The sequence below is a fragment of the Trachypithecus francoisi genome, unplaced genomic scaffold (assembly GCF_009764315.1).
Source record: "Trachypithecus francoisi isolate TF-2019V2 unplaced genomic scaffold, Tfra_2.0 Lachesis_group5, whole genome shotgun sequence".
Taxonomy (NCBI): Eukaryota; Metazoa; Chordata; class Mammalia; order Primates; family Cercopithecidae; genus Trachypithecus; species Trachypithecus francoisi.
The window spans coordinates 135,460,205-135,474,890 of NW_022681470.1; the positions used below are offsets into that span (position 1 = coordinate 135,460,205).

Sequence of the window (14,686 nt, forward strand, 5' to 3'; positions counted from 1 at the left end):
CACTGTCCCGGTGACTCGGGCAGACCTGAACACCTGTGGGCTCCTTGGGTGTATGTGCTGGGAGCCGGCTGTGGTGGTGAAGGGGTGTGGCTGTGTGCGTCTCGGGGGTTGGGTAGGACTGTGCGTCTATCAGAGTGTTGACGGCTCGTGGCGCGGTGAGGGAGGGCTGTGTTGTGGGTGAGGGATGTGATCACTGGCTCTGTGTTCCAGGGCAACTGCACGTGTAACTGGCAGTGTCTGGTGGTGGGGAGTGCAATGGAGTGACTGTCAGGGTGTCCTGGGATGTGGGTGTGTGTATCTTAGGGTGCTGCTGTTTCTGGGGCAAGGAGGGGTGCCTGGCTAGGTCTCGGGGTGTTCAGGGGAGTTAGGGTATGTCTCAGGGTGTTGCTGTTTCCTGGGTGGGGGTGCTGGCTAGGTCTTGAGGTGTCTAGGGATGCAGGTGTGTATGTCTCAGGGCGTTGCTGTTTTGGGGTGAGGGTGGGGGTGGCCAGCTACGTCTCTGGTGTCCAGGGGCAGGGGTTGTCACTTCTTGTGCCTTAGGTGTATGGAGTGTGCCGGTGGGGCCTATCTGGGATTGTTGGGGGGTCATTACAAGTCATACAGAGTGTGACCAGGGGCAGTTTTGGCAGTAAGGAGAGTGCACGTGCGCGCGCGCATGTGTGTCTGTCTCTCGGTGCCAAGTGAGACCCTATTTCCCAGCACTAAGGAGGGTGATGTGGGTGGTCATCTCAGAGGGCTGCATGTTGGGGTGTTGAGGGGAGGGGCTGGAATTGAGGTAGTAACTCTGGGTGTGTCCCGGCGCTGGGGGTAAGACCCTGAGTTCAGGGATGTGGTGGCAGCAACCTGGCTGTGCTGAGATGGGGACAGGATGAAACTGAGTGGTAAGTGACAGGATTGTCTTAGGGTGTGAGACTGTGCCAGTGTGACCCTACTTCTCAGGGCAGGAGGCGAGTCTTTGTGACTTAGGACGTGTGTCCCAGGTGTCACTCAGCCCATCTTAAAGCAGGAGCCAGATACTGGGGAGGGTCCCCAGGTCGCCAGGCCTCCTGGTTCCCCTGCCCCCTTTCAGCCGCCGCCTCTCGCCTCCCAGGATATGACTCGCTGTGGCCCTAGCCGGGGCTTAAGCCCCTGCATAAATAGTAGGCGGATCCCCTGGGCAGGCTGGGCCTGACCCAAGTCAGTCTGCCCGAGGCCCTGCCCACCAGCACCCACCCCAATGTCCATGAAGGCTTTAGCAGGGCAGGGGGGCATTGATGCCCCCACAGAATTGGAATTAGCCCCCCTAGTCCCAAAGCTCCAGGGAGGGGGCAGTGGCACCCCCTGCAGCCGCCCCAGCCTGCCCCAGACGACACTCACATTTTCCAGTGTTTAGATTTTATCCACTTTATTAATGAGGCAAGAGGCCCGAGCCTCGGGGAAAGGGGGCTACTCCCGCCCTCCTGGGAGGAGGGGGTCACAGGGGGCCAGAACGACTCCAGGGAGCCTCCCTCCTCATGGAGGGAGCCGCTGGGGCCCAGAGTGGCCCCCATCCATTGCCAGGAGCAGAGAGGGGGGTCTCTGCCACTCCAGGCCCCAAGCGGGCGTGCGCGGGGTGGAGCGGCCCCTGGAGGCCAGCAAGGGCGGCGGGAGGAGCCGAGGAGCCGCCCCAGGAAGAGGGAGGGAGGAAGCGGCCTGCCGGAGAGCCAGGGCGCAGTGGGCAGCAGGGCTGAGCGGCCGGTGATGGGGACCCCGCATCCCAGGCAGTGCTGGGTAAGCGGGTTGCACATGAGGGTCCCTGGCTGGGGAGGAGGAGGGCATGAAGGGGTGGGGCCATGGCCACCTGTCTGTCCATCCTGTGTTCCTGGGCTCTTCCCCCCGATCTGTGTGTCCCTATCTTATCGTCTGTCCATCCTCCCTTCCCATCTGGCCTGGTGGACGGTTCCGCCCTTTCCGCCCTCACCACCAGGATATCAAAGAGTGGATGGTCAGGCCTCTGGGGGCAGGGACATGGAGTGGAACCGTGGGCAGCCAGGGTGAGGCAGAGGTGATCGCGGTGGGGCCTGGGGAGAGACCGCAGTGGATCAGAGGCAGGTCCATGGGGCAGGGGTAGAGATGGGTCCATGGCACAGATGTAGCTGTGCCATGTGGGGTCGGAGATGGGTCCATGGGGGACAGGGACATGGCCGTGGGGAGAGATGTGCCCATGGTGGTAGAGATGGGGCTGGGGTATCTCGAGGATGGGACTGGAGTAAAGCTGACATGGGGAAAGTCAGGTAGAGCCACAGGGGCAGGAATGGGTGAGAGCTATCGGATGGAGCCACAGGCCCCAGGAATTTGCTACGGTGTAAAAATGGAATGTGGGGGTCAGAGGGGGATCTGTGAGGCCCAGAGGCACTGGCAGAGATGCCTGAGGGCAGGGCTGGGGGGAATCTTGCAGGAAACCATGAAGGACAGAGAAGAGGCCAGTGGGGACAGAGGGAGGTCCTGGAGCAGGAGATGGGGCGGTGAGAGGCAAAAGAGAAGGAGGAGGGTTTCCAAATGGAGTGGCCAGATCATTTGGAGTTGCCATGGGCAGAGGGGCTGCCTGAGAACGCCAGGGAGTCAAATGGGCCTGATGTTCTGAGATGGCACCGTGGGCTGGTCGCCGTCCGGGCCCAGCCAGCCTCACTCTGCCCTCTTCTCCTCTACCCAGCACTCCTGGCGCCTGACATGAGCCCTTGCAGGCCCCTCAACCTGAGCCTGGGGGGCGAGGCGACTACATGTGCGGCGCCCTGGGTCCCCAACGCGTCAGCCGTGCCGCCGTCGGGCGCTTCGCCGGCGCTGCCCATCTTCTCCATGACGCTGGGCGCCGTGTCCAACCTGCTGGCGCTGGCGCTGCTGGCGCAGGCCGCGGGCCGCCTGCGACGCCGCCGCTCCGCCGCCACCTTCCTGCTGTTCGTGGCCAGCCTGCTGGCCACCGACCTGGCAGGCCACGTGATCCCGGGCGCGCTAGTGCTGCGCCTGTACACTGCGGGGCGCGCTCCGGCCGGCGGGGCCTGCCACTTCCTGGGCGGCTGCATGGTCTTCTTCGGCCTGTGCCCGCTGCTGCTGGGCTGCGGCATGGCGGTGGAGCGCTGCGTGGGCGTCACGCGGCCGCTGCTCCACACCGCGCGGGTCTCGGTCTCCCGCGCGCGCCTGGCGCTGGCCGCGGTAGCTACGGTGGCCTTAGCCGTGGCGCTGCTACCGCTGGCGCGCGTGGGCCGCTACGAGCTGCAGTACCCGGGCACGTGGTGCTTCATCGGCCTGGGTCCCTCGGGCGGCTGGCGCCAGGCACTGCTCGCCGGCCTCTTCGCCGGCCTCGGCCTGGTCGCTCTCCTCGCCGCGCTGGTGTGCAACACGCTCAGCGGCCTGGCTCTGCTACGCGCCCGCTGGCGACGCCGCTCCCGAGGGCCTCCCTCGGCCTCGGGCCCAGACAGCCGGCGTCGCTGGGGGGCGCGCGGACCCCGCTCGGCCTCCGCCTCGTCCGCCTCGTCCATCGCTTCAGCCTCCACAGCCTTTGGCGGCTCCCAGAGCCGCGGCTCGGCACGCAGAGCTCGCACCCACGACGTGGAGATGGTGGGCCAGCTTGTCGGTATCATGGTGGTGTCGTGCATCTGCTGGAGTCCAATGCTGGTGAGGGGCGCACCGGCCCCTCGAGCCACGCTCCTCCCGCTCCCTCTCAACATCCTCTGCCCTTCGTCCTCCCAGAACACCTTGGGCCTCCGTCCAGGACCCAACGAAGGCCCCGGCCCCTGGAGGCCCCATCCCACCTGCCCCGAAAGCCAGCATGGCCTTCTCCATCTGACCTCCCATCCTTCCTCCTAGCCCCCTTCTATTCTTCCTTTTTGGGGTCTTTGTAGCGCACCGTGACCCACACAAGCCTCCTCTCCTGCCCCACCGTTATAAGCCCCCGCGCTTCATTCCCTAGTCTTTTCACCCAACCCCCTCCTTTGTCCTCTTTCCGGGATACCTGAGACTCCTCTCCGGCCGGACCCCCCACCCACTGAAGGTGTTTGTTTCTTTGCCTCCCTCCTTTTTTTCCGCATCCCCTTCCCACCTGGATCCCCATTTACACTGCCTGCGACGGCTCGCCCCTCCTCCCAGGCTTTTACCTTCCAGCCACGCCCCCACCATCCCTGCGCCCCTCTGCGCCCGCGCCCGCCAAACGGGTCACACCTGCTTCCCCCACAGGTGTTGGTGGCGCTGGCCGTCGGGGGCTGGAGTTCTACCTCCCTGCAGCGGCCACTGTTCCTGGCCGTGCGCCTTGCCTCCTGGAACCAGATCCTGGACCCTTGGGTGTACATCCTGCTGCGCCAGGCCGTGCTGCGCCAACTGCTTCGCTTCCTGCCCCCGAGGGCCAGGGCCAAGGGCGGCCCCGCGGGGCTGGGCCTAACCCCGAGCGCCTGGGAGGCCAGCTCGCTGCGCAGCTCCCGGCACAGCGGCCTCAGCCACTTCTAAGCACAACCGGAGGCCCAACGACGAAGCCAGCCCACCCTGGGGCCGGGCCCAGGTGTGCGGCGCAGAGCCTTTGAGGAATGAAAAGTTCTGCGAGCCCAGACAGAGCGGTGAGTCCCGTCGGGGCTTCGGCATCCACTGGGGCCGCGCTAGGGGCAGCAGAGGCGCCAAGTGCGCTTCCAGGGTGGGTGCAGTTCCGGGGCCTACCAGATGGCGCGGAGACACCGGGGCGCGGTTCTAGGAGGCTCGAGGGTGCTGGACCGTGGGCGCCGGAGCCGCAGGAGCAAGCGCACCGTGCGGGCGCGGGGACTGGGGCTCCGCTGGGAGCAGAGCGAGAGGGTGTGGGGGGCGTTTCCTGACCTTGCCACTGCCCTAACGGACTTCCGAAACCATTCTGCTCACTGTGGCTTTGAGTTCTTCCAATACAGCCCGAAAACCCTGTCCCCAAACCATTTTGCCCCATGCCCCTGGGAGCCTCCCAACACAATCCCAACCCCCTCCCATCTCAGCTTACCTACGCTCCCCACCATAAGAACAGCTCCGAGTCCACGCTGCCCCTTGATCCTCTTCAAATGACACCCCCATCACTCGAGACTCCCACGACCAACCAGCCAGCCACCTGCCCCCAAACGTCCACACCTCCAAGCACACCCCCACCGCCAATGACTGCACACAAGAAGACACGGAAGATGCATGGATCAGGCAAATCCCAAAGGCCTTTTTAAAAACTAAGAGCTCTCGGGCAGGGGTAGGGGCAGGGGAGGGGGCTAGCAGCCCCCCGCCACGAAGTCGAAGTCCAGGAAGGCCGCCTGCTCCGCGGCTGTGAGGGGCCGCGCGTCACGGGGCGGGCTCAGTGTGGGGGCCTCCCCGGTGAACTCCTCGTCAAAGTTGCTGACGTCGGTGCGGCCAGACAGCGTGGGCACAAAAGGCGGCGGCAGGCGCCGGGCCAACAGGGCTTCCCAGCCCAGAGTCTGCAGGGGAGGGAAGCCGAGGGGAGGGTCAGCCTGGGAGGCTGAGGAGGGGGCGTGCTGCAGTGGGGACCAGTCCTAGGGCTTGGGGACCACGGAGAGGAGGTCATCATATAGGGAAAAGTGGGGTGGGGGGACTGGGGCTCAGGAGGGATCACCTGCGATAGCCTAGTGGAGAAGCGGGATTAGGAAACAGTGGAGGCCAGGCGTGGTAGCTCACATCTGTAATCCCAGAACTTTGGGAGGCTGAGGTGGTAGGATCACTTGAGGCCAGGAGTTCAAGACCAGCCTGGCCAAAGTGGCAAAATCCCATCTCTACTAAAAATACAAAAATTAGCCAGCTGTGGTGGAGTGGTGTGTGCCTGTAATCCCAGCTACTCAGAAGGCTGAGGCAGGAGAATCGCATGAATCTGGAAGGCGGAGGTTACAGTGGGCCAAGATTGAGCCACCGCATTCCAGCCTGGGCAACACAGTGAGACCCTGGCTCAAAAAACAAAAAACAAAAAAACAAAAAAAGAGGCAGCGGAAAGTGGAGATGTGGGATTAGGAGGGTCCCTGGGGGGAACAAAAGTGGAGGAGGGAAATCGGGGTGTCAAATGAGGTGATGATGTTGCCCTGGAGGTGCAATGAGGCCTTTGAGGCAAAGCGGCTAGGCCTGGGGGGCATCGGGTGTGGGGTGATGAATCGGCCCTGGGGGAGGGCCGGGGTCACTGAGGTCCTTCTGGGGAACCTCACCCTGAAGAAAGGCTGTTTCTTCACATCTTCTGCATCTCTCTCGCTAGATCCCAGCCTCCGCTCTGGGTTCCTCCGCAGCAGCTTGGAGGAAAGAGCACTGTGTCAGGATCTGTCCCCTTCTGAGCCCCAGTGCCCCTCCCCAGGCCTGCCCCACATCGGGGGTCCTCACCCTTCTCATGATGCCGATGGCTTCGGCGGACAGGAAGCGGGGGTAGCGAACCTCATCATTGACGATGCTATCGAAGACCTCCTCCTCATCATCCCCTGGGAATGGGGACTGGGGAGAGGGAGGCCCGGGGTGAATGAGGCCTCTCCTCTGGCTGCTCCAAACCCAGCCCGGCCTGAGCCTTACACTCTGCTGCAGCTCTTGGGTGCTGGCTAACTCGGGCAGGGAAATGTCCCATTTAATAGAGGCGGAAACTGAGGCCAGGGAGGCAGAGCCAGCAGCCCTCAATCACACAGCACTTGGTGGAGGCAGACTTGGATCCCACCCTAGGGCACACGCAGTTTCCAGTGAGATCCGAGACACACAGGGGTGGGGTCTCACCTCGCCAACCAGCATTTCGTAGAGCAGCACACCCAGCCCCCACCAGTCCACAGCCCGCGTGTATGAAGTGTCCGTCAGCACCTCAGGGGCCAGGAACTCCGGGGTCCCACAGAATGTGCTGGTCCGGTCCCCATAGCCCATCCCTGGAGACAGCAAGGCCATGTGAGGTTATGGGGGCCAGAGGAGTCACTCAGCCCAATGTGGGGTTGTCCACACAGCCAGCCCTGTCCCAGGGTCAGGGTGGGGGGTACCCCAAGTAGGGTTAGGGACCCCATTCCTTCCCCCTCCTTTGTCTAATCCCGAGGCCAGTCCCTCACCCTCCTTGCAGAGGCCAAAGTCTGTGATCTTGACGTAGCCCTCGGTGTCCAGAAGCAAATTGTCCAACTTCAGGTCCCTGTTGGGGGTTGTGGGGTGGAAAGAGGGATGAGCGGGGGTCTGGGCCCTGTCCCCACAATGGGCAGTGTGCACATGCATGCGCGCACACACACACCTGTAGACAATCTTGTGTTCATGAAGAAACTGTAGGCCCAGCACCACGCAGGCGGAATAAAAGCTGCAGAGAGAGAGAGGCTGCTGAGAGGAGTGGGGCCACCCTGCAAGCAGGGAGGGTCACATAAGCCTGGCTCCCACATCCTCAAAAGCCCCCCAGTCTCCCCAAAGCTCTGGGAGGCTGGGGGAAGCAAGGCCTGAGGGTGGAGGGGTGAGAAGCAGGCTGCCAGCCTCTCGGGGGCACTGAAATGTCAGACGCTGTGGAGGGAGACGGGGCCCGGGCTGGGGGGCCAGGCTCACACGGCACGGGGCTCAGAGAACACGTCGCTGTGGATGTGAAGCATCAGGTCCCCACCGGCCGAGTACTCCATCACGAAGCACACGTGCTCCGGTGTCTGGAAACAGCCAAAGAGGTTCACCAGGAAGGGGTGTCCCGCACTGGTCACTGCCGCCAAGATCCGCTTCTCACACATCAGGCTGGGGAGGGGTGGGGGACAGAAGTCAGAGACCATGGCCGCCGCTTACCCCCGACTCCCAGACGGCAAGCAAAGCCCATATAGAGGGAAGCAGAACTGAGAAATGTCATCTCAGCACCTGGACACAGCCATGCCTGAAGGCAGCACACTCCTGGACTTTTCTGATGCAGACCAATAAATTTCTTTACTTGTTTCGGCCTTTCTGAGTTGGGTTCCTGATTATCAAAAGAATGCTGGGAAGACCAAGGACAATCTCAGTGCCTGTACCGAATGTTTAGAGGGGTTAGGCACTGTGTAGACAGCACCTGACAACCGTGTGTGGAAGGCAGCAGCACTCCACTTCTCCACATCAAGAGGGGTTTTTTTTTTTTTGGAGACAGTCAAGCTAGAGTGCAGTGGCGCAATCTTGGCTCACTGCAACCTCTGCCTCCTGGGTTCAAGTGATTCTCCTGCCTCAGCCTCCCAAGTAGGTGGGAGTACAGACGCCCACTACCACGCCCGGCTGATTTTTGTATTTTTAGTACAGACGGGGTTTCACCATGTTGGCCATACTGGTCTCGATGTCCTGACCTCAGGTGATCCATGCACCTCGGCCTCCCAAAGTGCTGGGATTACAGGCGTAAGCCACAGTGCCTGACAAAGAGGCTGAGGTTCTGAAGGGAGAAGTGACCTCCCCAGGATCTCCAAGCCCATGCTGCAGACGTGAGATTTGAACCCAGGATCCTGACCCCAAAGCAGAGGCAGTGTTTGCACCACGAAGGGCACAGGCTTCAGAACCTGAGTCTCTAGCTTTGAATCCTGGACCTGCTGCTTACTGGCTGTGTGACCTTGGGTAAATTGCTCAACCTCTCTGTGCCATCAGTATTTACCTTATAGGGCAACATGGAGGAACAAACGAATAACTTTTATAAGAGCTATTATTATCTTGGTATTAGGCTAGCAGGTATTAGTAACTTTTTGTTTTGAGACAGGTCTCACTCTGTTGTCCAGGCTGGAGTGCAGTGGTGTGATCTCAGCTCACTGCAACCTTGACCTACTGGGCTCAGGTGATCCTCCTAGCTCAGCCTCATGAGTAGCTGGGGCTACAAGCATGTACCACCACACTCAGCTAATTATTTTATATGTTTTGTAAAGATGGAGGTGTCACCATGTTGCCCAGCCTGGTCTTGAAATTCTGAGCCCAAGTGATCCACCTGCCTCGGCCTCCCAGAGTGCTGGGATTACAGGCGAGAGCCACCGTGCCTGGCATTAGTGACTACTATGAGTCACTCTCCCTGCAGCTCCAAGGAGAGAACTGCTCTGTCATTTCCCAAAAGACAAGACAGAGGTCCCCAGAGGACCACGGCAGGTCCCCACCTCTCCACCTCGTCTCGGGCCACAATGTCCCCTTTCTTCAGAGCCTTGATGGCAAACAGCTCCCCACTGGGCCGGAATTCGGAGAGCAGCACCTGGAACCACAGTGGGCAGGGGTGGTTTTAGCGGCCAGCCAGGGACCTGGAGGGGGTCTCCCAATTCCCTGCCCTCCACCTCACCTTCCCAAAGTGACCCCGGCCCAGCACCGCCAGGAACTTGAAATCCTCAAGGGTCAGAGGTGACTTCCTCAGAGGGCTGTGGAGAGACGCCACTGGTCAGAACAAGGACAGCAGGCAGGGGTGGTGGGCAGGGGGCAGGGGAGTGGTGTCACCTGCACAGGGCGGGGCCTGGGGTCTCCTGGGTCTCCGAAGGCAGCTTGGGAGTGATGGAGGATTCCTGGATCGGGGAGCTCTGTGGCGGAGAGGAGGCCAGAGTAGGGGAGTCAGAGATGCCCTCATAACCACAACAGCCTCTGCAGCCCTGCAAAATCTGCCCCCCACCTCTCTGTCCTCACCTCTCCTCCCACGCAGCCCCTCACTCACTCTCCTCCAGCCACACACCTGCACCACCATGCCTGGCTAATTTTTGTACTTTTAATAGAGATGGGGTTTCACCATGTTGGCCAGGTTGGTCTGGAACTCTTGACCTCAGGTGATCCACTCGCCACGGCCTCCCAAACTGCTGGGATTACAGACGTGAGCCACCACACCCAGCCCGAATTTTCTCTCTTTTTTTTTTTTTTAGAGACAGAGTCTTGCTCTGTTGCCCAGGATGGAGTGCGGTGGCACAGTCATAGCTTAGTGCAGCCTTCAACTCTACCTCCACCTCCTGAGTAGCTGGGACTAAAGGCTTGCACCACCATGCCCAGCTAATTTTTTTTTTTGAGACTGAGTTTCATTCTTGTTACCCAGGCTGGAGTACAATGGCACGATCTCCATTCACTGCAACCTCCGCCTCCCAGGTTCAAGTGATTCTCCTACCTCAGTCTTCCAAATAGCTGAGATTACAGGCATGCACCACCAACCTAGGCTAATTTTTTATATTTTTAGTCGAGATGGGGTTTCTCCATGTTGGTCAGGGTGGTCTCGAACTCCCGACCTCAGGTGATCTACCCGCCTCAGCCTCCCAAAGTGCTGGGATTACAAACGTCAGCCACCGCGCCTGGCCTAATTTTTGTAGACATGGGGTCTTGTTCTGTTGCCCAGGCTAGTCCCAAACTTCTGGCCTCAAGCGATCCTCTTTGTTCAGCTTCCCGAGTAGCTGGGACTACAAGTGCAAGCCATCATGCCTGGCTCGACAATGTCCATTTTTTATTTTTTGAGACTAAGTCTCACTCTGTTGCCCAGGTTGGGGTACAGTGGCATGATCTCGGCTCACTGCAACCTCTGCCTCCTGGGTTCAAGCAACTCTCCTGCCTTAGCCTCCCAAGTAGCTGGGACTACAGGCGCCTGCCACCATGCCCAGCTAATTTTTGTATTTTTAGTAGAGACGGGGTTTCACCTTGTTGGCCAGGCTGGTCTCGAACCCCTGACCTCGTGATCCGCCCACCCTGGACTCCCAAAGTGCTGGGATTACAGGCGTGAGCCACCGCGCTGGGCTGACAATGTACATGTTTAGCTCAGCCAGCTATAGCCTGCACTATATGCACTGCCTGCCTGAGGAGAGGAACCGATTCCCACGCCTCCACCGAGTGCCCATTTCCCCATATCCTCCCCAGCATTCTGTCATCAACCTTTTGGATTTTCGGCCACACTCATCTACTTTAATGAGGTATGTCATTTAATGAATGCCACGAAGCATTTATTATTATTACTTCTACTTTCTTTTCTCTTTTTTTTTTTTTTGAGACGGAGTCTCCCTCTGTCGCCTAGGCTGGAGTGCAGTGGCGCGATCTCGGCTCACTGCAAGCTCCGCCTCCCGGGTTCACGCCATTCTCCTGCCTCAGCCTCCCGAGTAGCTGGGGCTATAGGTGTCTGCCATCACGTCCAGCTAATTTTTGGTATTTTTAGTAGAGATGGGGTTTCACCATGTTAGCCAGGATGGTCTCGATCTCCTGACCTCATGATCCTGATCTCGGCCTCCCAAAGTGCTGGGATTATAGGCATGAGCTACCACGCCCAGCCTATTACTTCTACTTTCTAAAAAATTAGATATATAAAAAATTAGCCAAGTGTGGTGGTACATGCCTGTAGTCCTAGCTACTTGGGAGGCTGAAGTGGGAGGATCACCTGAGCTCAGGAGGTTGAGGCTGCAGCGAGGCATGACTGCACAACTGCACTCCAGCCTGGGTGGCAGAGCAAGACCCCGTCTCAAAAAAAAAAAAAAAAGATAAAAGATAAAATGCATTCAGGCTGGGTGTAGTGGCTCATACCTGTAATCCCAGCACTTTAGGAGGCCGAGACAGGGAGATCACCTGAGGTCAGGAGTTCAAGACCAGCCTGGCCGACATGGTGAAACCCTGTCTCTACTAAAAACAAAAATTAGTCAGGCATGGTGGTAACAGGCCTGTAGTCCCAGCTATTCGGGAGGCTGAGGCATGGGCATCCTTTGAATCCGGGAGGCAGAGACTGGAGTGAGCGGAGATTGGAGTGAGCTGAGATCATGCCACTGCATTCCAATGAAACAGAGTGAGACTCTGTCTCAAAATAAATAAATAAATAAATAAATAAATAAATAAATAAAATGCATTCAGTGAGGTGGGCAAGTGGAACAGGTTACATACGCATCCACCCAAGAAACCATCTGTCAGTCTAGGAGTTGGCAAATGTTGGCTGGTGGGCTAACCTGTTTTTATAAAGTTTGTAAGAGCTAGGAAAGGCTTTCACTCTTTTTTTTTTTTTTTTTTTTGAGACAGAGTCTCGCTCTGCCGCCCGGGCTGGAGTGCAGTGGCCAGATTTCAGCTCACTGCAAGCTCCGCCTCCCAGGTTTACGCCATTCTCCTGCCTCAGCCTCCCGAGTAGCTGGGACTACAAGCACCCGCCACCTCGCCCGGCTGATTTTTTGTATTTTTTTAGTAGAGACGGGGTTTTACCGTGTTTGCCAGGATGGTCTCAATTTCCTGACCTCGTGATCCGCCCGTCTCGGCCTCCCAAAGTGCTGGGATTACAGGCTTGAGCCACCGTGCCCGGCCTTTTTTTTTTTTTTAAAGAGATGCAGTGGCTGGAATTAGTGGCTCACACCTATAATCCCAGCACTTTGGGAGGCTGAGGCGGGCAGATCACCTGAGGTCAGGAGTTCAAGACTAGCCTGGTCAACAAAGTGAAACCCCGTCTCTATTAAAAATACAAAAATTGGCCAGGCGCGGTGGCTCAAGCCTGTAATCCCAGCACTTTGGGAGGCCGAGACGGGCGGATCACAAGGTCAGGAGATCAAGACCATCCTGGCTAACATGGTGAAACCCCGTCTCTACTAAAAAATACAAAAAACTAGCCGGGCGAGGTGGTGGGTGCCTGTAGTCCCAGCTACTCGGGAGGCTGAGGCAGGAGAATGGCGTAAACCTGGGAGATGGAGCTTGCAGTGAGTGGAGATCCGGCCACTGCACTCCAGCCTGGGTGACAGAGCAAGACTCCGTCTCAAAAAAAAAACAAAAATTAGCTGGGTGTGGTGGCGCACACTTGTAGTCCCAGCTACTCGGGTGGTTGAGGCAGGAGAATTCCTTGAACACAGGAGGTGGAGCCTGCAGTGAGCCCAGATCACACTACTGCACTCCAGCCTGGGCAACAGAGTGAGACTCCATCTCAAAAGAAAAAAAAAAGATGGAGTTTCACCATGTTGTTCAGGCTGGACTCCAACTCCTGGACTCAAGTCATCCTCCTGCCTCGGCCTCCCAAGTAGCTGGGACCACAGGTGAAGTGATTTTTACATTTTTAAATTGTTGGGGGAAAAAAACAAAAAGAGGAATAATATTCCATTGCCCATGAAAGTTCTACGATGTTCAAACTTCCGTGTGAACTACCAGTAAGGTTTTACTGGAATAGAGACACGCTTATGGTGTACAAATCGTCTGTGGCTGCTTTCAAACTACAAAGCAGACAGGGACTGTCTAGCCCACAAAGCCAAAAATATTGACTCTCTGGCCCTTTCCGGAAAATGCATGCTGACCTCTGACCTAGATCAAGACGAGGAACATTTCCATCACCCGGCAGGTCCCCATGTGGCTCCCAGCTTGCGGTAACCTCTGCCTAGAGCACAGCACTCTCTCAATCACTCTATCATCGACATGGGTTTTAAATATGCTCGTTTTGCAAAGCGGTACACTGAGGCACAGAGAGGTGAAGCGCAGAGCCAAGAGGTGGCAGGGCAGGGATGGGAACCCAGGCAGTCCAGCCCCCGAGCTCACAGTTTTATTTATTTTTATTTTTTGAGACGGAGTCTTGCTCTGTCGCCCAAGTTGGAGTGCAGTTGGCATGATCTTGGCTCACTGCAACCTCCGCCTCTCAGGTTCAACTGCCCCAGTTGACTGGGTAACTGGGATTACAGGTGCCCACCACCGCACCCGGCTAATTCTTGTATTTTTAGTAGAGACGGGGTTTCATTGTGTTGGCCAGGCTGGTCTTGAACTCCTGGCCTCAGCCTCCCAAACTGCTGGGATTACAGGTGTGAGCCACTGCGCCTGGCCTGTTTTATTTTTTGAGATAAGATTTCCCTATGTTGCCCAGGCTGCAGTGCAGTGGCAGGATCATGGCTCACCGTGGCTCACTGTGTTGCTCAGGCCGGTCTCAAACTCCTGGGCTCCAGCAATCCTCCCGTGTCAGCCTCCCAGAAGTGCTGGGATTATAGGCATGAGCCATTTGTTAACCAGGATAGAGATCTGGGCACAGGTTTTAACCAGCATAGAGATCTGGGCCCTGGTTCTGCCACAGACATGCTGCGTGGCTCCAGGGAAGTTCCTAGTGGTCTCTGAGCCTGCAGCAGGACCCCTGACACTGCCCAGGCCAGGCCTAGGGGGGAGAAGGGGGGACCCTCACCAGGCTCGATGGGCTGGAAGGAGGATCCCGTGAGCTCTTCTGAGGTGAGCTGTCCGAGTCAGTGCCGAGGTTCAGCTTCTCCACCGATATGTCACTGCAGCAGACGAGAGGAGGGTGTGTCTGGGACCCAGGACCCCCTCAGCCTTCAAGGGGCAGCCGGGACCCCGGGGCCCTCCTTCCTTACCCCGTGGTCCGGGCCTCGGATCCCGGAGAAGCCCCAGGGCTGAAGGTGCCTGTGCCCGTGGCATTGGGGATGAGCCTCCGGAGCAGCCGCACCCACGTGGCGACGTCGATGTTCATCTGCCTAGCACGCTGGAACGCCTTCCCTGGGGGGACGGGGGCAGGCATCACCCTCCATGACACTCCCAGGACCCCTGGCCTCTCCCCTAGGAGGCCTGGAGCACCCTCTCACCTTGCTGCTTGGAGAAAATTTTCTTCTGCCGTCGGAGCCGAGGAATCCTCTCAATGACAGGGTTGCGGAAGGTGACCTGGGGGAAGGGACCAAAAGGTGAGGACCCCTGCCCACCTGCAGGCAGACAGCTTGGTAAGAAAGCCCCTAGGGCCGGGCGCGGTGGCTCAAGCCTGTAATCCCAGCACTTTGGGAGGCCGAGACGGGTGGATCACGAGGTCAGGAGATCGAGACCATCCTGGCTAACACGGTGAAACCCCGTCTCTACTAAAAATACAAAAAACTAGCCA

The 14,686-nt window shown here is 58.5% G+C and overlaps 2 protein-coding genes across 8 annotated transcripts in view; one reads left to right on the plus strand and one right to left on the minus strand.

Moving 5' to 3' along the window:
- The first annotated feature begins 1,634 nt into the window (after window positions 1–1,634).
- PTGER1 (prostaglandin E receptor 1) lies at window positions 1,635–4,552 on the plus strand. 2 transcript variants are annotated; one of them, XM_033199590.1, is made up of 3 exons: window positions 1,635–1,749; window positions 2,672–3,630; window positions 4,189–4,552. In XM_033199590.1, the coding sequence occupies exons 2-3, from the start codon at window positions 2,689–2,691 to the stop codon at window positions 4,453–4,455; spliced, it is 1,209 nt and encodes a 402-aa protein (XP_033055481.1). In that variant the 5' UTR covers window positions 1,635–1,749; window positions 2,672–2,688; the 3' UTR covers window positions 4,456–4,552. The 2 variants fall into 2 exon arrangements, with proteins under 2 accessions (XP_033055481.1, XP_033055480.1); XM_033199589.1 differs by lacking the exon at window positions 1,635–1,749 and adding an exon at window positions 1,984–2,066.
- Window positions 4,553–5,142: 590 nt separating this feature from the next.
- Window positions 5,143–14,686, minus strand: part of PKN1 (protein kinase N1) — a 40,168-nt gene continuing 30,624 nt past the window's right edge. For all 6 annotated transcript variants that reach the window (XM_033199587.1, XM_033199585.1, XM_033199584.1 and 3 more), the window contains 13 exons: window positions 14,400–14,475; window positions 14,172–14,313; window positions 13,988–14,081; window positions 9,352–9,431; window positions 9,200–9,275; window positions 9,024–9,115; window positions 7,492–7,668; window positions 7,193–7,255; window positions 7,020–7,096; window positions 6,703–6,845; window positions 6,325–6,432; window positions 6,156–6,236; window positions 5,143–5,423 (listed from right to left, as the gene is read on the minus strand). In XM_033199587.1, coding sequence (XP_033055478.1) covers window positions 5,220–5,423; window positions 6,156–6,236; window positions 6,325–6,432; window positions 6,703–6,845; window positions 7,020–7,096; window positions 7,193–7,255; window positions 7,492–7,668; window positions 9,024–9,115; window positions 9,200–9,275; window positions 9,352–9,431; window positions 13,988–14,081; window positions 14,172–14,313; window positions 14,400–14,475 — 1,413 coding nt within the window. In that variant the 3' untranslated portion in view covers window positions 5,143–5,219. The remainder of the gene's footprint in view (window positions 5,424–6,155; window positions 6,237–6,324; window positions 6,433–6,702; window positions 6,846–7,019; window positions 7,097–7,192; window positions 7,256–7,491; window positions 7,669–9,023; window positions 9,116–9,199; window positions 9,276–9,351; window positions 9,432–13,987; window positions 14,082–14,171; window positions 14,314–14,399; window positions 14,476–14,686) is intronic.

Bases quoted from the DNA above. Each gene is read 5' to 3' on its own strand.
- PTGER1 (XM_033199590.1), top strand. From the start codon at position 2,689: ATGAGCCCTTGCAGGCCCCTCAACCTGAGCCTGGGGGGCGAGGCGACT. The intron at 3,631-4,188 runs GTGAGGGGCGCA...CTTCCCCCACAG, and splicing joins TCTGCTGGAGTCCAATGCTG to GTGTTGGTGGCGCTGGCCGT.